The 27,815-nt window shown below is 37.9% G+C and overlaps 3 protein-coding genes across 3 annotated transcripts; 2 read left to right on the top strand and 1 right to left on the bottom strand.

The window, feature by feature from the left end:
* The first annotated feature begins 619 nt into the window (after nucleotides 1-619).
* LOC104880726 (B3 domain-containing transcription factor VRN1-like) lies at nucleotides 620-1,772 on the top strand. The gene is made up of 3 exons (XM_059740563.1): nucleotides 620-1,088; nucleotides 1,280-1,374; nucleotides 1,503-1,772. Exons 1-3 carry the CDS (start codon nucleotides 620-622, stop codon nucleotides 1,770-1,772), a joined length of 834 nt encoding a protein of 277 aa, XP_059596546.1.
* Nucleotides 1,773-4,256: 2,484 nt separating this feature from the next.
* On the top strand, nucleotides 4,257-5,052 carry LOC104880725 (B3 domain-containing protein At4g01580-like). The gene is made up of 3 exons (XM_010658365.1): nucleotides 4,257-4,270; nucleotides 4,390-4,435; nucleotides 4,552-5,052. Exons 1-3 carry the CDS (start codon nucleotides 4,257-4,259, stop codon nucleotides 5,050-5,052), a joined length of 561 nt encoding a protein of 186 aa, XP_010656667.1.
* A 2,971-nt stretch (nucleotides 5,053-8,023) lies between these two features.
* On the bottom strand, nucleotides 8,024-8,749 carry LOC100255389 (E3 ubiquitin-protein ligase ATL4-like). Its single transcript, XM_010658364.1, has 2 exons — nucleotides 8,384-8,749; nucleotides 8,024-8,119 (listed from the first exon to the last, which is right to left on the bottom strand). Exons 1-2 carry the CDS (start codon nucleotides 8,747-8,749, stop codon nucleotides 8,024-8,026), a joined length of 462 nt encoding a protein of 153 aa, XP_010656666.1.
* Nucleotides 8,750-27,815: the final 19,066 nt, after the last annotated feature.

The following is a 27,815-nucleotide window of genomic DNA, read 5'->3' as shown; positions in this document are numbered from 1 at the left end:
TTTACCATTTCTTTCATTCTATTTTTCTTTACATTTTTCCCTTTTTTGACAATATATAAAGTATTTTTTTAAGTAATATATAATAACAAAATCAATAAAAATAAATGACAGAGTGAAAATTACAAAATAATAGAAAAAGAAAAATCTTATATACCATAAATAGTTCATAGTAAATAAAAATAATGTATTACCCATTTATCTCATACTCATTTTTATATGTGAGAGGCGTTCCGTTCCTTGCACCATTGAGCAAAGTTGTGAAACTACTACGATAATCTAAGTTGGCCCAAAGTTTAGGGGAAGTTAAGTTGAAATGCGAAGCAGAAAATTGATAAGACATAATTTTTTTTTCCACGTGGCAGAGAATGGGAAGGGGGCAGGTATAACCTGTCATTTGTGATTGGCCTCGAGCCCCGGAAATGTATTAAATCACATTTAACCCAATTTCATCTTCTTCCTCTCCTCTTCCTACTCCTCCTCAGGTCTCAGAAGCCCATGACCTCCACCCAGAAGCCACACTTTTACAGGATCATACACCCTTCGTTTCTTACACATGGATACCCTGTGAGTATTCCTCTTTCTTGCCTTCTCCTAATTTTATTCTTTCGTACTACTATACATGGTACTACAATGTGAATTTGTCAACAAAATTTCACAGGGAATTCCTCAGACTTTTCTAAGAGAATATGGAAACAGTCTCTCAAATTTTGTGTTCCTCCACCTTCCCACTGGCGCTGAATGGCCGGTAGAATTGTTGAAACTCCATGGTGAGGTTTTGTTCAGCAGTGGATGGCAGCGATTTGCTGACTTTTATTCTATAGGATATGGGCATTTCTTACTATTCAGATACGAAGGTAGTTCCCATTTCCATGTGCTTATATTTGATATGACCGCTTCTGAGATTGAATATCCATACGCTACTGCTCCCAATCACTACCACAACCATCATAAAGTTTCTGTTGAGAGTTTGGATGATTTTCCATCCTCCAAAACAGCAAACTATATGGACATGATCGATATTACCTCTAGTGAAGCAGTGTTCTACCCTAATGGAGCAAGCAGCTTGCCAAAAGTTGAGGACATTCAGGGTGATTTTCCAACCACCCACAAAACAAGGGAGATAACAAGAAACAATCCTTCTTTTAAACCTCATAACGTTTGCAGTTCCCACCACTATCATCCCTCCATCCCAATTTCTAGGGGTAAGAAATGTTTGCCTGAGTTTTTACTGTCTTTGATTGATGCTGCATGCTGTTGTAATCTTATCCATCCATTTCAGGTGGAGCTCTTGAAAGAGCTAAATCTTTCAAATTCGAAAAGCCTTTCTTCATTATCACCATGCGACCATCTTATGTTGGTAGTAAGAAAAGTTTGGTAAGCTTTCAAACGGCAGTATGGTTGATTTTTGCTCAATAATGGTATGTTGACGAGTTGGCATATCAAATCTCAACATTTTCACATATCATGATCTTTAAAGAAGAATCTTTTGTTTATCCATGCAGACCGTACCATTGAGTTTTGTCAAGAGGCACTTCAAAAGGGATAACAACAATACAATCCTTTCGGTTTCAGATGGAAGAACTTGGTCTGTCAAGTACATTAAGCGAAAAAACAATGTACAGTTCTCCTCAGGTTGGGCAAAGTTTGTGCGAGATAACTCTTTGGAAGTAGGTGATGTCTGTGCCTTCGAGCTGGTCAAATGCACTGGAACTTCACTCAAGGTTGAGATTTTTCGGAACAATGAAGATGCAAGTCATCACCTGCAGCAGTGAGAGTAGAACTTTTAAATTTAGTAGATGAAGGCTCGATTTGGCATGATTTTGGACAAGTGTTCAGATGAATTTTTGTGATGTTTGATTGTCTTTAAACTCTCAAAATGAAACGTGTTTTCGACTCGCAATTATTATGTAGGATGAATGATATAAATTTGTCGGTATATATAACTCTTTTTTTCTTCCTTCGCAATTATTTTTGTTCCATAAATCTGGAGTGGACCTGGAACTTGAGAAGTTGTAGTGAAAAAGAAAAGGGAGAATTATGATTTAGATGATCCATTAATTAAGCATGTGGAATTAGCATAAAGGTTCCTACAAACGTGCAGAGCATTGACCGCCAGTTAATTGGCACTTGTTTTATAAACCATGCGGAGCTCGCCTCTCTCAATTACTTGATCTCACCTTCAAATGCCCTGTTCCGGTGTCTTGTCCACAGGGAGGATTGGGAGATACACCCTCTTTACATCCATTCAATATTTGAATATAGCTAGGTTGTTGTACCTTCATTTGCAGAAGGGGGTTTGCCACCTAACCTAATCTGTCTTCACTTTCCTCTGGAATTGCTAAAAATCAGAGACTTTCGGACTGACTGTGCAGCTTGCAAAAACTTTCCCTCTCTTACGCCATGTTTGGTTTTTGAAAAATTTAAAGAAAAATGCAAATAAAATGAAATAGAGTTTCCTATTTCAATTCCAAACTACATATAAAAAAAGAAAGGAAAAAAAGAAACAGAAAAGAAGTAGGTGATGAAATGAACAAAAATACATTTTAACATTATTCAGTGTGACCCCGACATCCCCGAAGGGAGAAAAGAGAAAATTCACCAATGAGAAGCTCTATAAATTGGCTCCATACAAATGAAGGATTCAAGCCTCAATTGGGGATCAATAAAGAGTTATTATAATACAACCAATCAGTCAAAACAAATTAGACATAATTACCATAAAATCTATGCTTAATCGCCACAAAATCTGGAATAATCTTTTGACATAGATGAAAATCTTGTTTGACAAATTCTTTTGGTTAAACTCAATTTTACTCTTATCTTATTCTCCATTTTAACACAAATATGAGGCAGGAGGGCCCTAAAACTCTGCTTCTTTCCCTTTAATTATTGTTATGGATAGTTTCTCATCAGCCATTTTGGTACCTCATATACTTTATGATAATTAGGATTTACAATGGAACGAGTTTTTTGGGATATTCACCTTAATGGAACATGCTCGGAATAAATATAAATGGGTTTGGAGTACATATAAACATATTCGGAATGAATTTGATAAATTATTTTACACCCAAGTGGAATTGGGTTTGATTTTAATCCATTTCAGCTCGATCTAATTATATAATAATAATAACTAAAAAATATTTTAATTGATAATTTTTCTTCATTTTTTTTACCTTTTTCACATATATAAATTATTACTTTTAGTAAAAATAAATTATAAATATTTATAATATTTATAAATTGTATTTATTTTTAATACAATTTTTATTTTTAAAAATATGAAAAAATTAAAAAAAAAAATCATTGAAAATGTTGAAAAAATAAAATGAAAAGGTCAAACAATCGAGCATATATTAAAATTTGAAAATATACCGATTTACCTGTACTTACAATTGATGTGAGCCATTTATGAAACCTTTGAAAAAGAAGATGAATTGAATCATTTTACATGGTTTGAACATTTAAACGAAACCAATTAAAATAGTGACATTAGCTAACCCAATGAAATATTAGAAAGTTAATAAGAGGATTCAAGTAAGGATAAACATGGCCAAGATTTAAGCCCTAAAGCATATTTTTAAAGTTATTTATTTTTATATGCCCTTTTTACATTTTTCCTTTTTTTTTTTATCAAAAATAAGCAACAAGTATACATATTGTTTGGCAATAGAAAGGAGATATAAAATTTTTCTGTAATATTAGATTTGCCCTTTTAATCTTTAATTAAAAACCAAAAAAAAAAAAAAGTAGTGTTGGTATTTAATAATTTAAGAATGACTTATATCGTAAAGATTGATACATAATAAATGAAAAAGGCAAAAATAAAAAACAACCAGAGAGGCACATTCGTTAAAAAAAATGAAGAAAAAAAAATTTTAAAAAAAATGCTTAACTTCTAATTGCAACATAAGTTTTAAATAAATGTTAAAAATAAATTTCAAAAACCTTAAAAAAATAAGATATTTCTTTAAATCAAAATAGAAAGTGTGCTCTCATCTTTTCCTATGAAATTGAATTGGAATCAGTGGGACATTTTGATCCCACGCATATTAAATATCTCCCCACCTACTTCCCTCCCCTTTCCATTCTTCCTTGGCACCCTCACTCTCTCATATGAATTTATGGACCAAAAAAACCAGAAAATGATTTTTTTTTTTTCTGAGTTGGATAAAAGTCTATAGAAATTATCAAAAAATTTAATTTAAGCTAAGCAGAAAAGCGAACAATATTTTGGAAGAGAATGTGAACGGAGGATGGAAGTGCAATGGTCAGTGCATATCTGCAGGGACAGTGGACCCATCACCTGCATTTTGCCTCGAGCCACATACATGAATTAAATCACATTTGACCCAATTTCAGCTTCAACCACTTTTCTTTTTGCTGCAGGTCTCAGAAGCACATGACCTCCACCAAGAAGCCACAGTTTTTCAGGGTTATACACCCTTCTTTTCACATGGATGCCTAGTACGTATTCATCTTTCTTAACCCTTTTTTTTCTTTGTAATATTCATTGGTGACACCATAAGACCTGTTGACGAATTTCCACAGGAAATTCCTAATATCTTTCTGAGAGAACATGGAGGCAGTCTCTCAAATTTTGTATTCTTCCACCCTCCCACTGGTGCAGTATCGCTTGTAGAATTGTTGAAAGGCCATGGTGAGGTTTTGCTCAGCAGTGGGTGGCAGCAATTTGCTGACCATTACTCTATAGAATATGGGTATTTCTTACTATTCAGATGTGAAGGCGATTCACATTTCCATGTGCTTGTATTTGACATGACCGCTTCTGAGATTGAATATCCATGTGCTACTAATCCAACCATTGACCATACCCACCACCAAGTTTCTCTTGAGATTTTGGATGATTTTCCTATCTCCCAAACAACAAACCATGTAGACATGATCGATATTGCCTCTAGTGAAGAAGAGTTCCACCCTAATGAGGCAAGCAGTTTGCTCAAGTCCGAGGAAATTGAGAGTGACTTTCCACCAACCCAGAAAACAAGTAAGACGTACAAGAGGAAAGAATTCTTCTTTGAAACCTCATAACGCTTGCAGTTCCCACACATATCATTCTTCCATTCCAGATTGCAGGGGTGAGAAATTTTTACTCGAATTTTTGTTGTCTTTGATTGATGGTGTTGTTGTAATGTTCTCCATTCATTGCAGATGGAGATCTACATTTTTCACGTGCGCCACCATTCGATCTGCAAGACTCGCTTTTTATTTGTGAAAAATTAATTTTGTAAAAGTCGGAGTCGTCACTTATTTTGTTTTATTTTTTAAATGGAAAATAAAATAAGAAAGAAAACCCTAAAAAAAGTGACTCCATAGTTTTTGAAAAAATGTGTTTTTGAAAAAACTCAAGCCTAGGTCCGAGGATTAGGTTACCTATTGGGAAGGTACCTTTAAAAGGTAGCACCCCTCTAAGCCCATTAAAGGTCTCTACCGACTAAGTTAAGGGAAATGTGGCAATTATTTGATTGATTGAGGGTACCTAGGTAGACTAAGGTGATTTCAAAAAATAGCATATCAAACAAGATCAAATCACAATAAAGGAGAGTTATGATGCGTACTCGAACTACTTCTCAAGCGCTATCATAAAACATCAGGGTTAGTATAGAAATATAGCACACAACCTATATTTAATCATAGCGAATCAAGCATACATCTAAGCACCTAAGGATCACATCAAGCATAAATGAAATTCACAATAACATGCATGTTCATAAAATTTCGAAAAGTAAGTGATAGAGAGTGTATCTAGATAACATGCATAATTTATAAGATTCCTAAAAAAAATGCTAGAGTGGTTAGGACAATTATATATCATATAACATCTTTATTATGTCTAATATACATTGCCAAAGCCAAAATCGAGCTAAGATAAGTCAAATGACTCCAAAAATAATACCAATTCAAACAAGTATTGAGTCATCAGCATGCATATAGTAAAGGGAGTATCACAAAAATAATTTCTAAAAAAACGTCTTGGAGTGGAATTTAATCACAAAAAAATTGTTGGGAACAACTCCTACACATCTAGAATAAGATACCAAAATCCAAACACTCATTCAAATGTCAAATTGTAGCAAAGACGCCCAAAAGTTCTAGAAGGTCCAAATTAGCTAAAAAAAATAGTGGCATGCAAAATATATATTTTTTAAATAATAATACATCACATAAAATAGTACAAAAAATCACATACATTTTTCAACGTCTATATCACAACAAAAAATAAATTTAGGGTCAGATAGTACTCAAAAATATTTTTAAAACACTCAAGCTAATCAGATGTACAAAATCTAGCATGTATAGAAGGTACGACTTTGAAAAATCAAAAAGGTATATTTTTTTAATATTTTATGTATCTAATATCAATTTCAAGAAGCCTAAAATTGGGGGAAAATATTGCATAAAATTTAAAAGGTTGTCTGGTATTTTATTTTTGCAAAAATATCTCAGGCGTCTAGAACTGGGTGAAAACGAAGCCCTCCTAAAGACTCATTTATATTTTCTATTCTAGAATGGCTTTCTAACTCAAACGAAACTTTAAATTCAAGTTCAAGAAGTGAGGAAAGTCATACAAGTTTTGGAAATTTTTTAAAAACATTCTAATGTTACTAAAACGAATTTTAAATCTAAAGGGTTAGTGGCTGAGTAAACAATGGTAGCAAGGAAGAGTTTTGAAAAGAAATTCTTATGTAAGGGTTTTACCAATTCCCCAATTGATATACACAAATATGGCTTAGAGTCATCCCATTTATTTGGGATCACAAGCTTTGATTCATGTTTTGTTCAAAACCAAAATTTTCATTGAAAATCGAGAAAGATGCGAACCGATTAAAAGATGGTTGCATATTATTTAAGAAAATGAGATTTTGATTCTAAGGACTCTAAATGAGTTTTTGAAATAGATTTTTAAAGGGATCTTTTGAGAAAAGTGTTATATTTGAGAAATTAATTTGAGAACAATAAAACATATGAGAAACAGTATACCAAGCAAAACAAACGAAAACAAAAATCACAAAGTAAAATTTTTGGCAATCAAGCAAACTGAAATGGTGTGAATGGAGGTCAATCTTCATTATTTTCCAATGGCCTCAGAAGATTAAATATGAAATAGAATCATCAAAGTAAGAACATGAAGAATTTTAGATCAAGCAAGGTAACAAGATATCGATCAAGATTTGTTCACTAGAATTCTAAAAGCATATAAGCTATAAAGTATATTCAATCAAGAGCACATGACAAATGAACCCAATAGGATAAACCAAAAGATAAACTTAACCATCCAAAACATGGATATAATGACATGAAATCAATTAGGAAACTAAATTATAAAAAAAAAAAAAACTCAGGAACCATATGGGATCAATCAAAAACTCAAGTTATCAACATGAAAACACAAATAATAGCATGAAATTAAAATTAAAATTGTACAAAATATCTAAACTAAAAGAATAAATTAAAACTAAGATTAAGATAAAACTAAAAGAAAGAATTTGATCACATGGAATTGATTATTTAATGAACTGAAATGACAAGAATATAATGACATAGAATTAATTTAACTAAGAAACTAATGTTCTAAAAACAAACATGCTCGGAATAAATAAATAAATAAATAAAAAACTAAACTAAACTAAACTAATTTTGAACCATTTTAATTTAATCTAGAGAATTAGAAACTAAAACTAAATAAAACCGAACCTTTTGAATTAATGTAATGAATAAAAATTAAGTTAAACAAATTTCCAACTTACCTTTCCGGAGAACACGAATGGGCTATAGAATCTTCAAAGGTACGGGCTGCTTTCTTCTCCAAAGTGGCATGCTATTGGGCGTCTCTGGTCTAATGAACCTAGCCAGGTCTCTGACGTGGATGGTCAGGATGCAACTGGAGCTAATTCTTTTTACCAAATTATCCCAAAATTACCATTATATCCCCAAACACCACCGAAACATTTGGCTTATCTTTTCTCCAACCCGATTCGCCTCCAAATCCCAGTCATCGACGCTAGCAGCTCCATTGCGGAGAATGCTTCCAGTGAAAAACCTGTCGGAGCTCCGGAACGATAGCGCATGTGAGGAGATTAACGCTGTCGAAGACAACCTGTCTTCATAATCCTTGAACCAGCTTCATCTTGAAGCTACCTCCGCCGCGGTGCTAGGCCCTGGAGGCTCCGATGCAAGTTGATTTGACTAAGCTCGGGTGTCATCCTTGTCCTTTTTCTGCTGCACTGCTCTCAGAGCCTCCTCGTCGATGGGTGGAGGCCACGATAACCTCGGACCCATGATCGATGACATAGCCAAACGAGCCTACAGAGTACGACCGTCTCGCCTCTCTGGAATCTGACACTAATCGACGTCAACTCACAGAACCGAGCTCGATTCGGAAGCTATCGCCAGCGTTCATTGACGTGAGTATGGCCTTCATAAAATCTGCTTCGGTCGCGAATATCGGAGATCGACATAGAGGACACGTCTTATTGGATGTCAGCCACGCGTCGATGTATCGAGCATGGAATGCGTGGTAGCAGATCGAAAGCAGTCGAAGCTGATCGTGAGGCTCAAACTTGGAGGGACACACGGCGCAACCACTGGCAGAGAATGAGTTGTGGCCCCTGACAGAGCAGAAAGTGAAGAAAGGCAGAGAATCGTTCAACGACAAGTCTTCCGGCGACACGCGTCGACTAGAGAAGCGACGGTCAGAGTCGGCAGGTGGGGACAGAGCGTCAGTCATCGTTCGGCATAAAGGGTATTAACATGCGTTGTAGGGGACATGTTAAAGAGAAGAGAACGAGGGTGGTGATGACGGATGAGAGGGCGGTGTGGGTTTCAAAGTGGCAGCATGTTCTTGTTATCCATGGGAGTGCGTGCTATCCTCATTTCTTCACCAGTGCGGCCTCTGGAAAAATCTCTCCTGGGTGCGGTTGTTCCTCTTGCTTCTCAATGGTTCCTCCCTTTTCCTTTCCGTCTCTGTCCTTTTTCACCCCTCTTCATCTTCCCTCTATCCGCTTCACCAAGTCAAGCGCGATCATAACTCTTTTTTTTTTTTTTTTCATAAACATAGCCTTCATTCTATCCATATACACACTGCATGTTTCCTTTTCTTCTGCCCCTATCCTTTTGCAGCCAAGGTGGAGATATAAGAAAGAATCTCCTATCTCATCCTCTCTCGTCCGCTTCCCTAAACCAAGTCTCTCATTCAATCCATTTCTTACCGAATCCAAAATCCTTCCATACGTGCTGGCCACTTACCATCATTGCATGATAATCTCTTCCTTACCTGAACACAACCCTCATTTTTTTGTCCATATACACGCGGACTGATTCCCCCTCTGAACAAAGCTCTCATTCCATTCATATACATGCTGCCCTTTTTTCTTTTTCTTTTTCTATGGCAAACCCCTTTGGTAAGTTTCCTACATAAACATAAAATTATTAGATTTAATAAATGAATAAAACGTATTTTAGAAATTTATAAAATAAAAATCATAAAAAAATAAATAGCATGCAAGAAAGAAATGCAATCCAGTATCATGTAAGCCATGCAAGAATGCCATGCAACCATGCAAACTACACAAACATGCAATTCATACCAGCCATGCAAACATGCAAAAATTACCTAAAAGGTGACTTAAGCAAGATTAGGTAAACCTAAATGGGCTAAGGCGTGCTAAAAAGGGTCCAAGTGAGCCTAAGTGGGCTTAAGGTGGTGCCTAATGGGCCAAGTGCACCTAAATGGGCCTAGGGTGCCTAAGTGGGCCTAGGGTGCCTATGTGGGCCTAAGTCTAAATAGGGTTGCCAAGAGTCACAACGGGGTTAGATAAATCCTTCAACCAAAGTCCCCAAGGTAGCTTAGAAAAGATAGGCTACACGAATAGTAATGGGCCACCAAGGAATTACTATAAAGTATCAAACAAATACTAGGAGGACAAAATGGAGGGTCTACAATAAGTGATTACGACTCAAAAAGTGCTATTTGATAGCCTTTAATTAATCCTTTTAAACACTTTTGAGTAGTAGTTTAGGCATTTTAACTCAATTGGCATGTTAAGGATCCTTTAAAGCAATTTTGATCACTTTGTGTAAGTTTTGGTGTTTTTGTTAGTATTTTGATCACCAAAGCAAGTCAAGACTGAGGAGAGCTATGAGGAATCTTGGGCAAAGCTTAGAATTCATTTGCCAAGAGTGAATCTGGATTGCAAGGAGAAAAAGCAAAGAGAATCTGCCATAAAGCCTATTCTTGATGACAGTCATAGCAGCCACTTTTGGAGAACTTTCTGAAGTCCAAATGATGCATGCTATATACCATTTCAAAGCTCAGGAAGTCAACAATCCAATGCTTTAAACGGTGTGCAATTCGGAGTTGAAACGAGGAAGTTGCAGCCATTACAAGCCAATCACTCCGAGCTGAAGGAAGCATTTTGCAAAGTGCTGCGAAATCACCCTTTTGTTGCGAAGTGATTTCGCAGCATTTTTGTACAGTAAGGTGTTTCTCCTTCTGACGATGCACGAACCATGCCGCGAGAAGGGAGCTTGGAACCTCAAGGTGGAAGCCAACTTCGCAGCCCTATGAAGATAGCTTGGTGTTGCGAAAATATTTCGCAGCCCTCTTGAGTGTCTGCGAAATTTCGCAGACACCATTTTTCTCCTGCGAAATGGTTCCTGAAGCCTCCCGAAGTTTGCTACCGACATTGGGAGATATTTTCAATTAGATTTTTGTTGTCTAAATCCCAAAATACTCCTTGTAAGCCACCAATTACATGATTCCTTAGTTTTTAAGTTAGTAAAAAGACTAAATATCTTTGTAATAATTAGTTTTATATTATGTTGATATATATATACCTCTCGAGAGCCTGTTCTCAGAGAGGAGTTCCTTCTGTAAACGTTTGGGTAAGCAAGTAAAGTCTCTTTTCTTTCTACTGCCTTACCTTCTCACTTTGTATTTTCATTTTATTACTAAGTTATGAATTCTCTGAGGAGTTTTCCCCAGAGAATGAGTAACTAAACCTCTAATTCCTTGGAGCTAAGGTTGCCGGGGAAGGTTCCAAGTGCAAGAATGCAAAGCTTTGTGGTTTTAGCTAGTAATGAAGAGGAAGTGAAATCCTTTAATGATTTCTATGTTTTTAGTTAACTTAAAACACCTTAGAGTCACCTGGGCCAACACTTGGTAAGGCAAGTGATTTCCAACCATGGAAATGCACTAGTTTACCCCTTGCGAGCCTTTGGTAGGTGACTTCAAGGTAGGATTTTCTAGAATAGCCAACACTTGATAAGATTTTGGACTCCAAGGAGACATCCATTAGTTATCTCTTGCGAGCTTTTGACGGGTAATCCAAGGTTAAAGATCATCTTGAATGGTAAGTGCTCGTGAGAGGCATGAACCATTGCAAGTTGCATCAGTGAGAGAATTAAAGTGAAATCTAATTGAAGGAGTCTCTGTACATCACCGGTTAGAGAATTGACTATATGTTGAATCTCTAATGCGAGGAAATGAACCATCTGACCAAAGTCGTGTCTTTTGCATGAGGAACCACCCCAGTGAACCTAAATCTCCAAGGAATGTTTTTCTTCCTAAATTATTCCAAACTTCTGTTTAGTTAGTTAGTTTAAGTCTCAACCTTTACCCATCAAAGTTTGTGTTTTACTTCTTAAGCTAACCATGAAATGAAACAAGACCAATTCACTTGGAATTGGTATCATTGATTGCTTGTTAGTCATTCCCAGTGAACGACCCTAGAGCCACTATACTATAGTAGTTTTTTCTTTGCTACCCTAGTGTATGGTGTTATAGGTAATAAATTTTGTTGATCACTTCCTCAATCAAGGAGCACCAGCTGAACACAAATCAGCTGAGACACCAATTGGGCATGAATCAAATGGCGCCTCTGCCGGGGAATGAGTGTCAAGTTTGTTGTGATACCATTTTTTGAGCACTTGTGATTTTCATCACAAGTTGGTAAAGTTTCTTTCACTTTACTAATTTTCATTCTTTCTTAGTTAATTCATAATCTAAGTTTATCTTTTAAAATTTAGTCTAGTTTAATTTTGTTGTTGTAGCTCTGTTTTTCTTGTTGTCCTCTGTTTTTATTTAAGTTGCAGGTAGATACTAGTTGTGTATGCCCAAGTGGATACGAGACATTGGAGATAGGCTTGTTAAGTGTGATACACCTCAGAGAAAAGAATTGGAAGTGATCTTGAATATCATGGAAACTACACCTGAAGATCAGCATAGTCACCAAGGTCGTCAAGACAATCTCAATGAATTCAGATCAATGAGGGACCGTATGCATCCACCTCGTATGAGTGCACCATCATGTATAGTGCCCCCTACAGAGCAGCTAGTGATCAGACCGTATCTTGTTCCACTTCTACCAACTTTCCATGGGATGGAGAGTGAGAATCCGTATGCACACATTAAGGAATTTGAAGAAGTTTGTAATACATTCCAAGAGGGAGGAGCTTCAATTGATTTGATGAGGCTTAAGTTATTTCCTTTTACTTTAAAGGATAAGGCCAAAATTTGGCTTAATTCTTTAAGGCCAAGGAGTATCCGCTCTTGGACTGATTTACAAGCTGAATTCCTTAAGAAATTTTTTCCTACTCATAGAACAAATGGCTTGAAAAGGCAAATTTCAAACTTCTCAGCTAAAGAGAATGAGAAATTCTATGAGTGTTGGGAAAGATACATGGAAGCTATAAATGCTTGTCCTCACCATGGCTTTGATACTTGGCTATTGGTGAGCTATTTTTATGATGGTATGTCATCCTCAATGAAGCAACTCCTCGAGACAATGTGTGGGGGAGATTTCATGAGCAAAAATCCAGAGGAAGCTATGGATTTCTTGAGCTATGTAGCTGATGTTTCAAGGGGATGGGATGAACCAACCAAAGGAGAAGTGGGAAAGATGAAGTCTCAGTTGAATGCTTACAATGCAAAGGCTGGGATGTATAATTTAAAAGAAGATGATGACATGAAAGCAAAGTTGGCAGCTATGACAAGGAGATTGGAGGAGCTGGAGCTAAAAAGAATACATGAAGTGCAAGCTGTTGCTGAAGCACCAGTGCAAGTGAAGCTGTGTCCCAATTGTCAATCATATGAACATTTGGTGGAGGAGTGCCCTACAAGTTCAGCTGAAAGGGAAATGTATAGAGATCAAGCAAATGTTGTTGGACAATTCAGGCCCAATAACAATGCACCTTATGGAAATACCTACAACTCAAGTTGGAGGAATCATCCAAATTTCTCATGGAAGGCCAGAGCACTCAATACTAACAGCCGGATCCACCATCTCAGCAATCTTCAAGTATTGAACAAGCAATAGCCAATCTCAGCAAGGTAATGGGAGATTTTATTGAAAAGCAAGAAGCCACTAATGCTCGACTCGATCAAAGAATTGATAGAGTGGAGAGTATGTTGAATAAAAGGATGGATGGAATGCAAAATGATGTGAACCAAAAATTTGACAACATCCAATATTCAATTTCAAGGCTTACAAATTTGAATACACTGTAAGAAAAAGGAAGATTTCCTTCTCAACCTCACCAAAATCCCAAAGGTGTCCATGAATTGGAAAGCCAAGAGGGAGAATCATCACAGGTGAAAGATGTCAAAGCCTTGATCACTCTAAGGAGTGGTAAGAAAATTGAGCAGCCATCACCCAAGCCACATGTTGAGAAAGAAGAAGAGATAAAGAAAGGGAAGGAAATGGAAGATAAAGAGAGTGAGATCAGTGAAGAAAAGAAGGACTCTAATTCAACAATGAATGCAATTCCAGAGAAGGAGCTTCTGAAGGAAGAAATGCTGAAGAAATCAACTTCTCCACCTTTTCCTCAAGCATTACATGGGAAAAAGGGGATTAGAAATGCAGCTGAAATCCTTGAAGTATTGAGGCAGGTGAAAGTTAATATTCCACTGCTGGATATGATCAAACAAGTTCCAACGTATGCAAAATTCCTAAAGGACTTGTGTACTATCAAAAGAGGGTTAACTGTAAACAAGAAAGCCTTCTTGACTGAGCAAGTAAGTGCAATCTTACAGTGTAAGTCCCCTTTGAAGTACAAAGACCCTGGAAGTCCTACCATTTCAGTCATGATTGGAGGAAAGGTAGTTGAGAAAGCCTTGCTAGACTTGGGAGCAAGTGTGAATTTGCTTCCATACTCTGTCTACAAGCAATTGGGACTTGGAGAGTTGAAGCCAACAGCAATCACTTTATCTCTGGCAGATAGATCAGTGAAAATTCTAAGAGGGGTAATTGAGGATGTATTGGTTCAAGTGGATAATTTCTACTATCCAGTAGATTTTATTGTTCTTGATACAGATCCTACTGTAAAGGAAGCTAATTTAGTTCCTATCATCCTTGGAAGGCCATTTCTTGCAACTTCAAATGCAATCATCAACTGTAGAAATGGGCTTATGCAACTCACTTTTGGTAACATGACACTGGATCTCAATATTTTCTATATGTCTAAAAAGCAAATCACTCCGGAAGAAGAAGAAGGTCCAGAAGAGCTATGTATTATTGATATTTTGGTGGAGGAGCACTGTAATCAACATATGCAAGACAAGTTGAATGAAAGTCTTGAGGATATTGAGGAAGGTTTTTCTGAATCTCCTATTAGGCTTGCTACTCTACAAAGTTGGAGAAAGATAGAAGGAATTCTACCTTTGTTCAATGAAGAAGAGGAGGCAGCTGTTGAAAAAGAAATTCCAAAACTCAATCTGAAGCCTTTACCTGTGGAGCTGAAATATACATATCTTGAAGAAAATAATCAATGTCCTGTTGTGATATCTTCATCTCTGACTAGTCATCAAGAGAATTGTTTAATGGAAGTTCTCAAGAGGTGTAAGAAGGCAATAGGATGGCAAATATCTGACTTGAAAGGCATTAGTCTTTTAGTTTGTACCCATCATATATATATGGAGAAGGAAGCAAAGCCAATTCGTCAATTTCAAAGAAGGTTGAATCCTCATCTACAAGAGGTGGTGCGAGCTGAGGTGCTGAAGCTACTTCAAGCAGGAATCATTTACCCTATATCTGATAGCCATTGGGTGAGTCCTACTCAAGTGGTACCAAAGAAGTCAGGGATCACAGTGATTCAAAATGAAAAAGGGGAAGAAATTACTACACGCCTCACTTCAGGTTGGAGGGTGTGTATTGATTATAGGAAGCTGAATGCTGTCACCAGGAAGGATCATTTTCCATTGCCATTTATTGATCAAGTGCTGGAGAGAGTCTCTGGACATCCATTCTATTGTTTCTTGGATGGGTATTCAGGGTATTTTCAGATTGAAATTGATTTGGCAGATCAGGAAAAGACCACTTTTACATGTCCATTTGGAACATATGCTTATAGAAGAATGCCTTTTGGTTTATGCAATGCACCTGCTACATTTCAAAGATGTATGTTAAGTATTTTCAGTGATATGGTGGAGCGAATTATGGAGGTTTTCATGGATGACATCACCGTATATGGAGGTACATTTGAGGAATGCTTGGTTAATTTGGAAGCAGTTCTTCATAGATGCATTGAAAAAGATTTGGTGCTGAATTGGGAAAAATGCCATTTTATGGTTCATCAAGGAATTGTCCTTGGCCATATCATCTCTGAAAAAGGCATTGAAGTTGATAAAGCAAAGGTGGAGCTTATTGCCAAATTACCATCTCCAACAACTGTGAAAGGAGTAAGGCAGTTCCTTGGCCATGCAGGGTTCTATAGGAGGTTTATAAAAGGTTTTTCAAGTCTTTCAAAACCTCTTTGTGAGCTGTTAGCTAAGGATGCTAAGTTTATATGGGATGAAAGGTGTCAGAATAGCTTTGATCAATTGAAGAAATTTTTAACAACAACTCCAATAGTGAGAGCCCCTAATTGGCAATTACCTTTTGAATTGATGTGTGATGCCAGTGACTTTGCTATAGGAGCTGTGCTTGGCCAAAGAGAAGATGGGAAGCCCTATATGATTTACTATGCAAGTAAAACACTAAATGAAGCTCAGAGGAACTACACAACTACAGAGAAAGAATTGTTAGCTGTGGTATTTGCTTTGGACAAATTTCGAGCTTATTTAGTGGGGTCTTTCATCATTGTCTTCACTGACCATTCAGCCTTGAAGTATTTATTGACAAAGCAAGATGCAAAAGCAAGGTTGATTAGATGGATTCTTTTGTTACAAGAATTCGATCTTCAAATCAAAGATAAGAAAGGAGTGGAGAATGTAGTAGCTGACCACTTGTCAAGGTTAGTTATAGCACATAATTCCCATCCCTTGCCTATCAATGATGATTTTCCTGAAGAATCACTCATGTTCCTAGAGAAAACTCCTTGGTATGCTCATATTGCTAATTATTTAGTAACTGGTGAAATTCCAAGTGAGTGGAATGCACAGGACAGGAAGCACTTCTATGCCAAAATTCATTCTTATTATTGGGAAGAGCCCTTTCTCTTTAAGTATTGTGCAGATCAGATAATAAGGAAGTGTGTCCATGAAGATGAGCAGCAAGGGATTCTATCTCATTGTCATGAGAATGCATGTGGAGGCCACTTTGCCTCTCAGAAAACAACCATGAAGGTATTGCAATCAGGGTTTACTTGGCCATCTCTTTTCAAAGATGCCCACATCATGTGTAGAAATTGTGATAGATGCCAAAGGCTTGGAAAGCTAACAAAAAGAAATCAAATGCCTATGAACCCCATTCTGATAGTTGAGTTATTTGATGTATGGGGCATTGACTTCATGGGACCTTCCCCAATGTCTTTTGGTAATTCTTACATCTTGGTGGGGGTAGATTATGTTTCTAAGTGGGTTGAGGCAATCCCCTGTAAACAAAATGATCACAGGGTGGTTCTCAAGTTTCTTAAAGAGAGCATTTTCTCAAGATTTGGGGTGCCCAAAGCCATAATCAGTGATGAAGGTGCTCATTTTTGCAACAAACCTTTTGAAGCTCTGTTATCCAAGTATGGAGTGAAGCATAAGGTAGCCACACCTTATCATCCTCAGACTTCCGGGCAAGTTGAGCTAGCTAACAGGGAAATAAAGAACATCTTGATGAAAGTGGTGAATTCCAACAGAAAGGATTGGTCTATTAGGCTTCATGATTCATTGTGGGCATATAGAACAGCTTATAAGACTATTCTTGGGATGTCTCCCTATCGTCTTGTCTATGGTAAAGCATGCCATCTCCCTGTGGAAGTTGAATACAAAGCTTGGTGGGCAATAAAGAAGCTGAACATGGACTTGATCAAGGCAGGAGAAAAGAGATTTCTAGACCTTAATGAGATGGAGGAATTAAGAAATAATGTTTATATCAATTCCAAAGTTGCAAAACAGAGGATGAAGAAGTGGCATGACCAACTCATCTCCAACAAGGAATTTCAGGAAGGGCAAAGAGTTTTGATGTATGACACAAGACTCCATATCTTTCCTGGGAAGCTCAAGTCGAGGTGGATTGGCCCGTTCATTATTCACCGAGTATGGTCCAATGGAGTGGTGGAATTATTGAATTCCAATGGCAAGGATAGCTTTAGAGTCAATGGATATCGTCTCAAGCCATTCATGGAGCCATTCAAATCAGAAAAGGAGGCAATCAACCTCCTTGAGCCTCAAAAAGCCTAAGTGAAAAAGGGTTTGCTGGACGTGGTTTACCACAGTCCAAAATTTTTGTAAATTTTATAAATTTTCAAGTTGTTTCCATACTTTTGATCTTAGTTTTTGATCTTAAATCATGTTTTTAGGTGTGTTTTAATCGTTTTGAATGATCCCAGGTGGAAGAAATTTCAAGGAGATTGAAAGAAAAAAAAATCGGGTCGAAATCGGAGCCAAAACAGAGCAAAAACAGGGGAAAAACAGAGCTCTGCGAAATTTTGCAAAAAGAAGGAAACTTCTGCGAAATGGGCATTTTGTTGCCAAACCATTCCGCAACACTGTAGAAGTCTCTGCGAAGCTATTTCGCAGCTGCGAAAGTGAATTTGGCACACGAGTGCCACTTCGCAGTACAGTAGCACCCATTTGGCAGTTGCGAAACGCATTGCGAAGTGGAAAAGCGTGATTTCGCACCGAAAGTCCCATTCCGCAGGGTATTTCGCAATTGCGAAAGTGGTTTTGGCACACGAGTGCCACTTCGCAGCACAGTAACATCAATTTCGCAGCTGCGAAACTCACTGCGAAGTTGCTGCGAAAATGGCAAGTTGCTGCGAAATTGGCGTTTTGTTGCGAAACTTAAACTGACCCTTAGGCTTCCGTTTTTCCTATTTATACCGGTCATTTGTGCTGCGAAAAGGGTTTCAAAAACCAGAGCACCATTCTCGCAGCCGCTTCGTCTTCTTCGCCAAGCCACGCCGTCCGAGCCTCCGGTCATCTTCTCTGATCAGCAACGCCGGCCAAAGTTCGATAGCCCAAAATGGCGCGAACACGAGGAGCTAAGTCTTCATCTCCTTCGAACCGCAAGAAGAGTCTGCGAAAGGAATCAGTTCCCGATTCTGCTCCAGAGCCTACGCCGTCAAGGCCAAATCCTCCTCCGGTGAAACCAGCGCCGCCAAAGCCGCCGGCAAAACGATACCTTACCAGGTCAGGCGGTCGGCCATTGCAGAAGAAACCCAGGGTGGAGAGCTCAGAACCCATCGATTTGACTGAGCAATCTCCAGAGCCTTCTCCAATTCCATCATCGGTTCAAACTCCAGTGCCGTCGCCGGTTCCCTCGCCAAGTCCCCTGCCAGTTCCATCGCCGGTACCATCTCCGGCGCCGCAAGAAAAATTCCAGGAGCCTCAAGTGCCTCTTCCCGAGCCCCAAATGCAAACTGAAACAGCTCTGGAAGAAGTAATTCGAAGGCCAATGTTACCTCAGCCCCCAATTGAGGGGAATTTGGATTGTCGAACTCGGGCATTCCATTCCGAGCTTTGCTTCGACTTAGCAGCATTCAGAATGAGGCCGGAGCTTGCCCAATCATTCCAGCTACTGAGGAGGTACCATATGGAGCAACTGCTAGCTCCAAGAGACTTTTTCTATCCCCGGGTAGTCACGGATTTCTACCAATCCATGACAACCAAAGAGGTCAGGAATCCAACCTTGATTCATTTTATTATTGATGGGAGACATGGTATATTGGGAGCAAGACATATTTCTGAAGCCCTGCAAATTCCCTTTGAGCCAACCCAATTCGATAATTTTAGAGCTTGGGCAAATCCTACTGAGCTAGAGATGGTGCGCACCCTATCTAGAGGAGCTGCAAATCGATCACATCTGCTGAGGGGGGAGCTTCCCCCAGTTATGTTTTTGATTGATGCCTTTTTGCGCCATAATATATATCCACTGCAGCATTGGACCCAAAGAAGGGGAGTCCTCTTGGAAGCTCTTTACAAGATGTCAGAAGGATTTTTCTTTGGGCCTCATCATCTGATCATGGCAGCCCTTCTCTATTTTGAAGAGAAGGTTCACAGAAAGAAGCTTCAGAGAGCTGATTGCATTCCACTCCTCTTCCCAAGGCTGCAATGCCAAATTTTGGAACACTTGGGATACCCCTCTGAGCCTCAGCTGGAGAGAAAGCGAATTTGCCGTGAGCCATTTACCCTTGATAAATGGAATAACATGACGGCCTACAAAGTTGATCAACCAGGGCAGCCTCAGCCAGCTGCAAGGAGAGCCTCCCCAAGACATAGACCTGAAGATATAACAGTTGCCACTCCTGCCATTCCTAGAGCTCCACCAACTGCACCTGCTTCATCTCAGCCATCCACATCAGCAGAACCGAGGATGGCCATTCCTATATCTGAATATCGAGAGTTGTGCCGTGCATTGGAGACTCTTACAGCTTCTCAGAGCAGTCTTGCTCAGGAGATGGCAGCCATCAAAGCATGCCAGGAGCAGATGTTAGCCTCTCAGGCTCAACAAGCTGTCATCCTAAGGCAGCTCCAAGTCCATTTCGATCTGCCACAAGCTGTAGAGCCCTCCATTTCTACTCCACCAGAGCCACACTCTCAGCCTTCAGAGTCTCATCCTCCAGAGCCCGAACCACCAGCTGATCCACCTACTGAGGAGGCAGATCCTTCTGCCTAACAGCACCACCCCACTCATCAGACTATATTAGATATCTAATATTTTTATGTATTTCGTTTTTTTAGTTGAAAAGAAATCCCAGTATTTTGGTACTATATATGGGATTCCTTGTGATTACTTGTCTTTTGCACTGTACTTGAATGAACTCAAAGTAATACAAGTTGAATATTTCTTGTTAAAAGTTAGCATTAAGTTCTCCTTATTTCCTTTTCTCACATATTCTATTCTTTTTGAAACATGTGGTTTTCCCCAATCAATATTCGAATTTGATATCAGCAAGGAGGTACCACTTCCTCCCTTTTATTACAGTCACTCAAATCACATTGAGGACAATGCTCAGTTCGATTGGGGGGAATGAGGAAGGAAGTATGCTAAATCTTTTTGGTATTGCAATTATATTGGTTAATTAGTTGTAGTTTTTACTTTTTACTCTTGTTACTCTATTCTCCATGAATTTTGAGGAAAAATTTTCAAATTAAACCAAGAGAAATATAACTGTTGTTTTTCACTTGACTTAGAGTATGGATTATGCTTACTAAAGTGGTTCAATTGTTGAAACTTCTACTGAAATTGAATTGAGTTCTTCCACTTTAAGCTATCCACACACTGTGCACATTAGATTCCGATTATAAGATGAAAAGCTATTTCCCTCTTGACTTAGAATAATTTTGGGACTTGGTATTTTTGACCTCATTTGATAAAATTGAAACACCCTGCAAAAGGCCAATGAGCCTTTGAAAGAAAGAAAGAAAAAATGTTTGCTTGCCTTGAAACCCGAGCAAGGTCTGAGGGGCATATGGTGAAAGCCTTTAAAGCCTGGTGCCCTAAGCCTTAATTGGTTGGGAGTCACCGACCTCAATGCTCGTTACAAGGGTGAATAGGTAGAGTTAGCATATGGTAGATGCTTGGGTATTAGAATCTCATTCTTAAAAGTCCGGGGAAAAATCCGAGGAGTTAGTGGTTGAAAGATCCTTAAAACTTGGTGCCTTAAACCTTAATTGGTTGGGAGTCATCGATGGACCCCCATTATATGGACAAGTCAGAAAGAGTACCCCATAAAGCTGCTCTTGAAAAAAAAAAAAAAAAAAAAAAAAAAAAGATGATGAAAGTGTGTTATTTTCTTATTGATTTTGGTCAGTTTGCTAAAGTGTTGAAAAGAGATAGGTTGGGGGGAGAGACTAGTTTAGCATATTATTCTCGGAACCTAAGGAGCCAATACACATAGATTTTTGTGGAAGATTGAAGTTTGATTCTTAGAAAGTGGAAATGGTTTTAAAACTTCAGTTTGCATAATGCACTCCCTTGATTGACAGTGTTTAGCATAGATGTTATGACTCTTGTTGAGATTTGGGTTTGTATTTCTTTAATGATTCATGTGAGAATTATATCATCATGCCACTTGAGAATTATTTTCCTTTAGCATGATGTTGCAAATTTTAGATTAGTTTGCTATTTATTTTCTTTTTTCTCTCCTTTATTGCTAAGGGACTAGCAATATGTCGGTTGGGGGGAGTGATTACTATTCAAAAAGTGCTATTTGATAGCCTTTAATTAATCCTTTTAAACACTTTTGAGTAGTAGTTTAGGCCTTTTAACTCAATTGGCATGTTAAGGATCCTTTAAAGCAATTTTGATCACTTTGTGTAAGTTTTGGTGTTTTTGTTAGTATTTTGATCACCAAAGCAAGTCAAGACTGAGGAGAGCTATGAGGAATCTTGGGCAAAGCTTAGAATTCATTTGCCAAGAGTGAATCTGGATTGCAAGGAGAAAAAGCAAAGAGAATCTGCCATAAAGCCTATTCTTGATGACAGTCGTAGCAGCCACTTTTGGAGCACTTTCTGAAGTCCAAATGATGCATGCTATATACCATTTCAAAACTCATGAAGTCAAAAATCCAATGCTTCAAACAGTGTGCAATTCGGAGTTGAAACGAGGAAGTTGCAGCCATTACAAGCCAATCACTCTGAGCTGAAGGAAGCATTTTGCAAAGTGCTGCGAAATCACCCTTTTGTTGCGAAGTGATTTCGCAGCATTTTTGTACAGTAAGGTGTTTCTCCTTCTGACGATGCACGAACCATGCCGCGAGAAGGGAGCTTGGAACCTCAAGGTGGAAGCCAACTTCGCAGCCCTATGAAGATAGCTTGGTGTTGCGAAAATATTTCGCAGCCCTCTTGAGTGTCTGCGAAATTTCGCAGACACCATTTTTCTCCTGCGAAATGGTTCCTGAAGCCTCCCGAAGTTTGCTACCGACATTGGGAGATATTTTCAATTAGATTTTTGTTGTCTAAATCCCAAAATACTCCTTGTAAGCCACCAATTACATGATTCCTTAGTTTTTAAGTTAGTAAAAAGACTAAATATCTTTGTAATAATTAGTTTTATATTATGTTGATATATATACCTCTCGAGAGCCTGTTCTCAGAGAGGAGTTCCTTCTGTAAACGTTTGGGTAAGCAAGTAAAGTCTCTTTTCTTTCTACTGCCTTACCTTCTCACTTTGTATTTTCATTTTATTACTAAGTTATGAATTCTCTGAGGAGTTTTCCCCAGAGAATGAGTAACTAAACCTCTAATTCCTTGGAGCTAAGGTTGCCGGGGAAGGTTCCAAGTGCAAGAATGCAAAGCTTTGTGGTTTTAGCTAGTAATGAAGAGGAAGTGAAATCCTTTAATGATTTCTATGTTTTAGTTAACTTAAAACACCTTAGAGTCACCTGGGCCAACACTTGGTAAGGCAAGTGATTTCCAACCATGGAAATGCACTAGTTTACCCCTTGCGAGCCTCTGGTAGGTGACTTCAAGGTAGGATTTTCTAGAATAGCCAACACTTGATAAGCTTTTGGACTCCAAGGAGACATCCATTAGTTATCTCTTGCGAGCTTTTGACGGGTAATCCAAGGTTAAAGATCATCTTGAATGATAAGTGCTCGTGAGAGGCATGAACCATTGCAAGTTGCATCAGTGAGAGAATTAAAGTGAAATCTAATTGAAGGAGTCTCTGTACATCACCGGTTAGAGAATTGACTATATGTTGAATCTCTAATGCGAGGAAATGAACCATCTGACCAAAGCCGTGTCTTTTGCATGAGGAACCACCCCAGTGAACCTAAATCTCCAAGGAATGTTTTTCTTCCTAAATTATTCCAAACTTCTGTTTAGTTAGTTAGTTTAAGTCTCAACCTTTACCCATCAAAGTTTGTGTTTTACTTCTTAAGCTAACCATGAAATGAAACAAGACCAATTCACTTGGAATTGGTATCATTGATTGCTTGTTAGTCATTCCCAGTGAACGACCTTAGAGCCACTATACTATAGTAGCTTTTTCTTTGCTACCCTAGTGTATGGTGTTATAGGTAATAAATTTTGTTGATCACTTCCTTAATCAAGGAGCACCAGCTGAACACAAATCAGCTGAGACACCAATTGGGCATGAATCAATAAGCTTAACAAATCAACAAGTGTTGCAGAAATAAAAGAATGAGTAGCTCCTGGATCAATAAGAACTTTGACTATCTAGGAAAGTACTTTTTGTAGAAGACTTCCTTAAATTTATCCTAATTTAAGGATTCTTGACTCTCTAAAATCCTTTTCTCCATCCTCCACCAATGCTTAACCTCTCTTCCTAACATAAAGGTGGAAAACATCACTTTTAGTGTTTCAGAGCAACCCAGAAGATCAAAGCACTTCTCTAGGTCAAGAATTCAAGACTATGCTACTATTAGGTTTGACTCTCCTTTAAAAGGAGGAGGACTACCCACTAGAATTAGAGGATTAACCCTATGTTTGGGCCCTAGTAGCTTGGGCTTAAGCCTAAGTCGCTTAAGCTTGAATTTCTATAGTATGCGTTTAAAGTTCAAGCCATCTCTCTAAGTTATCCATAGTTTGGGCCATTCCCTCAACCAAAGGAGGATGTGCCATTACTTCTTCTATGTTCCTAGGTGGAGCATTTACATTTCCAGTAGTCCTAAAGGGTGCATTATCATTCGATGCTTGAATACGATGAGATGAAGTAGTATGCCTAGGAGCCATAGAAACCTATTCAACTCAAGACACAAGGAGATTAGCAATGGAAGGAATACTAAAAGAGTTTGAAATAAATAATAATTAAATTACTAAAGGAAACTGAAAATTTTAAAAATGAATATAAAGATCCTCGTCACACATAATCTATCCCAACCCAATTATGTTAAGAAGTTTACAAGACCATATCTTATAACTTTGATACCACATTGTAACTATCTATACCTATTCGTATAGATATTATTCGCTCTAAGCCCAAAGGGATTTTCACGATTTTAAAATGTGTTTATAAAATTAAGAAGAACTCATACTCATATAATATTAGAAACTTTCTTTCTTATCTGATATAGTGTTTGCATGTTTTTATCTCCTCAAATATCAATAAAGTCAATCGAGAACAAGCCACATTAGGCCCTCTTGAATATTCTTCTATAAAAAGAATATTCTTACTCTCATTGTCATCCACTGGATTGTAATCAAAATGATCAAATAAGAGGAAACTATTCTTCTATAAAAAATAAATAAAAAATCCTAGAGGATTGTATCCACATTATTGTAATACAAATAATTTTATTTATATATTTTCTTATTCTTTTATTTCTTTTTGTACAAAATCTGAAACACGTGAGCTAGCTTAAATCATGGTTACGGGAAGAAACCATGGTTAGAGATGCCGCTTGCAGCCTTGGGAAAAAAACAGGGGTTGTGATTCATATTCTGCGTGACCACGACAATTAGGATCATATTCAAAGCCAACTTCACCGCTCTTCATCGTGTTGTCTTTGTCATTCAAAGGAGGAGAATTAAGGTAACATGGTTGGGAATCATATTGTTCCCCGATATGAGCATGCTCTTTTTCATTTTATTATTATTATAAAGCATAAGCTTGCAACTCACATTTTGCCTATAAGAATAAAGAAAAAACTCCTACACTAAGTAGAATTTTTTGCAAAATTAAAGAATCAAATTTGTAAATTGCCATTCTTTTCAAAGAAGCATTAATGTACTTCAGTAACATATATTATAGTTTTTTCATAAAATGAAATGCATTTATATGTTTTTTTTTATATTATGTTGGAAATTAAGCCAGCATCCTCTGTTTACTTCCCTAATTAGTGTAATGTACAGCCTTTATTATAATTGATTTAGGAGTAATTCTAGCAAGGTAGTTTATTCACTTCCCATGTAAGAGTTTATTCACTTTCCATGTAAGGGAAATTCCATTCCGGAATTGTCTCATATCTGTAGGCTATTTATTTATGCTTTCATTCATTGTAAAGTGTGAGATCACAGAATGAATTGAGGTGTTCCTCCATAGTTTGTCTTCAAATTCTTCATATTTTTCTTCAAATTCTTCATGGTATCAGAGCAGGTTTAATCCTGTCTCATCGTCTTCATCTTTAGTTAGTTTATTTTTTTCTCAATTCTATTCTTCTAATTTATGCCTAAATACGGTCCAGCCTTTGGAATGGCTACCAACTCATCATCCTCTACTTCTGATATCATCATCTCATCGTCTTCATCCTCTCATCAGATGGAAACCTCTCATCTTCCAATCACAGCCCATAAACTGAATGGGCAAAATTATTTGCAATGGTCTCAATCCATATTAATGTTTATATGGGGAAAGGAGAAAGATAACTACATCACCGGAGCTTCAGCGGCACCAGAAACCACAGCATCAACCTACAAAAAGTGGATAGCAGAAAATAATATGGTCATGTCCTGGCTAGTCAACTCTATGACCGCTGACATTGGTGAAAATTTTCTGTCATTTGATACTGCCAAAGAAATCTGGGACACTGCAAAAGAAACTTTCTCAGACAAGGAAAACACATCTGAAATCATCCAGATTGAAGGCATCCTCCACGATTTGCGTCAAGGAAACCTTACGGTAATTGAATATTTCAATACTCTTACTCGTCTATGGCGTCAACTTGATACGTTTGAGGTTCATAACTGGAATTGTGTTACAGATGGTTTTTTGTATAAAAAGATTGTCGAAGGGAAACGTGTGTTTAAATTTTTGTTAGGTTTGAACAAAAATCTTGATGAAATCAGAGGAAGAATCATGGGAGTAAAACCCCTACCTAGCCTCAGAGAGGCATTCTCTGAAGTCCGTCGCGAAGAAAGTCGGAAAAATCTCATGATGGGATCCCATCAACAACTGAATATGGCAGAAAGCTCGGCTCTTAAGACTCAATTTGCTCCTTTTGACAACCGTCAAAAAATTAAAGGAGGTAGACCTTGGTGTGATCATTGTAGAAAGTTGGGACACTCAAGAGAAACTTGCTGGAAGATTCATGGAAAGCCAGTAGATTGGAAGCCACGTCAACCACTTGAGAAAGAAGGACGAGGCAATCATGTGGCTACCGATGAACAATCGCCACAACCTGAAGCTAGCCCTTTTAATAAGGAGCAAATGGAGATGCTTCAGAAACTACTGTCTCCTCTTTTGTCAGTACAGTCACAAACTGGCTCATCTTCCAACCAGGTCATTGGTTCCGGAACCTTGGCTCACAAAGGTAATTTTTTGAGTGCCTTCACTGCTGGTAAGAAACGTAAAAAACCTTGGATAGTGGACTCAGGAGCATCTGATCATATGACGGGAGATGCGACAATTTTTGATACATATAGCTCATGTCCAAATAATTTAACAGTCTGAATAGCAGATGGTTCACTATCAAAGGTTGCCGGAACAGGTTCAGTTGTGCTATCAAGGGATCTTACTCTCAACTCTGTTCTCCTTGTTCCTAACTTGGACTGTAATCTATTGTCAATTAGTAAACTCACTAAGGAAAAGAGGTGTATTACTAATTTTTCCTCCACTCACTGTGAATTTCAGGATTTGGATTCGAGGAAGACGATTGGCAATGCTGAGGAATGCTCTGGACTCTACATCCTTAAGGAGCGCCACGATCCACAAGAACAACCTCAAATGACAGTTGGTAGTAATTCTTTTTCGGTTTCATGTCAAAATAACGATAGTGCAATTAGGTTGTGGCACTATCGCTTAGGTCATCCAAATGTTATGTATCTTAAGCATTTATTTCCTTCATTATTTAATAAAAATCCAAAATCCTTTGAGTGTGAAATCTGTCAATTATCAAAGCAAGTCCGGTCTCATTTTCCCATTCAACCCTATAAAGAGTCTAGTCCATTCTCAATGATTCATAGCGATATCTGGGGTCCGTCAAGAATAAAAAATGTAACTGGTACTAGGTGGTTTGTCTCATTCATAGATGATCACACTAGATTAACTTGGGTATTCCTCATGAAAGAAAAATCTGAAACGAGTCAAATTTTCAAAAATTTTAAAAATATGATTCAGACCCAATTTCAGTCAAAAATACAAATTCTAAAGTCTGATAATGCTAGGGATTATTTCAACTCCATTCTAGGAGAATTTCTAGCACAAGAAGGGATAGTTCACTTAAGTTCATGTGTTGATACCCCACAACAAAACGGAATCGCTGAAAGGAAAAATAGGCATTTGTTAGAGGTGGCTAGATCACTAATGTTCTCCATGAATGTTCCAAAATTATTCTGGGGGCAAGCTGTCCTTACGGCAGCCTACCTCATCAATAGGATGCCGTCTAGGGTACTAAAATTCCAAACACCTTGTCAAACACTCCTAAAATCCTTTCCGACTACTCGTCTCATCTCCACCGTCCCACCCAAAATTTTCGGGTGCTCTGTCTTTGTTCATATCAATCAACAACATAGAAGTAAACTT

This window comes from Vitis vinifera, chromosome 11 (genome assembly GCF_030704535.1).
Source record: "Vitis vinifera cultivar Pinot Noir 40024 chromosome 11, ASM3070453v1".
NCBI classification, from domain to species: Eukaryota; Viridiplantae; Streptophyta; class Magnoliopsida; order Vitales; family Vitaceae; genus Vitis; species Vitis vinifera.
The sequence above is the reverse complement of the archived record's forward strand: the minus strand, read 5'-3'. Positions and strand labels throughout refer to the sequence as shown.

Excerpts from the sequence above, each read along its gene's own strand:
- LOC100255389 (XM_010658364.1), bottom strand. The coding sequence starts at position 8,749 with ATGACTGACGCTCTGTCCCCACCTGCCGACTCTGACCGTCGCTTCTCT. Across the intron at positions 8,120-8,383 it reads TCCGAATCGAGCTCGGTTCT|GTTGTCTTCGACAGCGTTAA; the intron begins GTGAGTTGACGT and ends TTATGAAGACAG.
- LOC104880725 (XM_010658365.1), top strand. Across the intron at positions 4,436-4,551 it reads AGAAGCCACAGTTTTTCAGG|GAAATTCCTAATATCTTTCT; the intron begins GTTATACACCCT and ends GAATTTCCACAG.
- LOC104880726 (XM_059740563.1), top strand. The coding sequence starts at position 620 with ATGGTACTACAATGTGAATTTGTCAACAAAATTTCACAGGGAATTCCT. Across the intron at positions 1,089-1,279 it reads AAAAGTTGAGGACATTCAGG|GTGGAGCTCTTGAAAGAGCT; the intron begins GTGATTTTCCAA and ends CATCCATTTCAG. Across the intron at positions 1,375-1,502 it reads TTGGTAGTAAGAAAAGTTTG|ACCGTACCATTGAGTTTTGT; the intron begins GTAAGCTTTCAA and ends TTATCCATGCAG.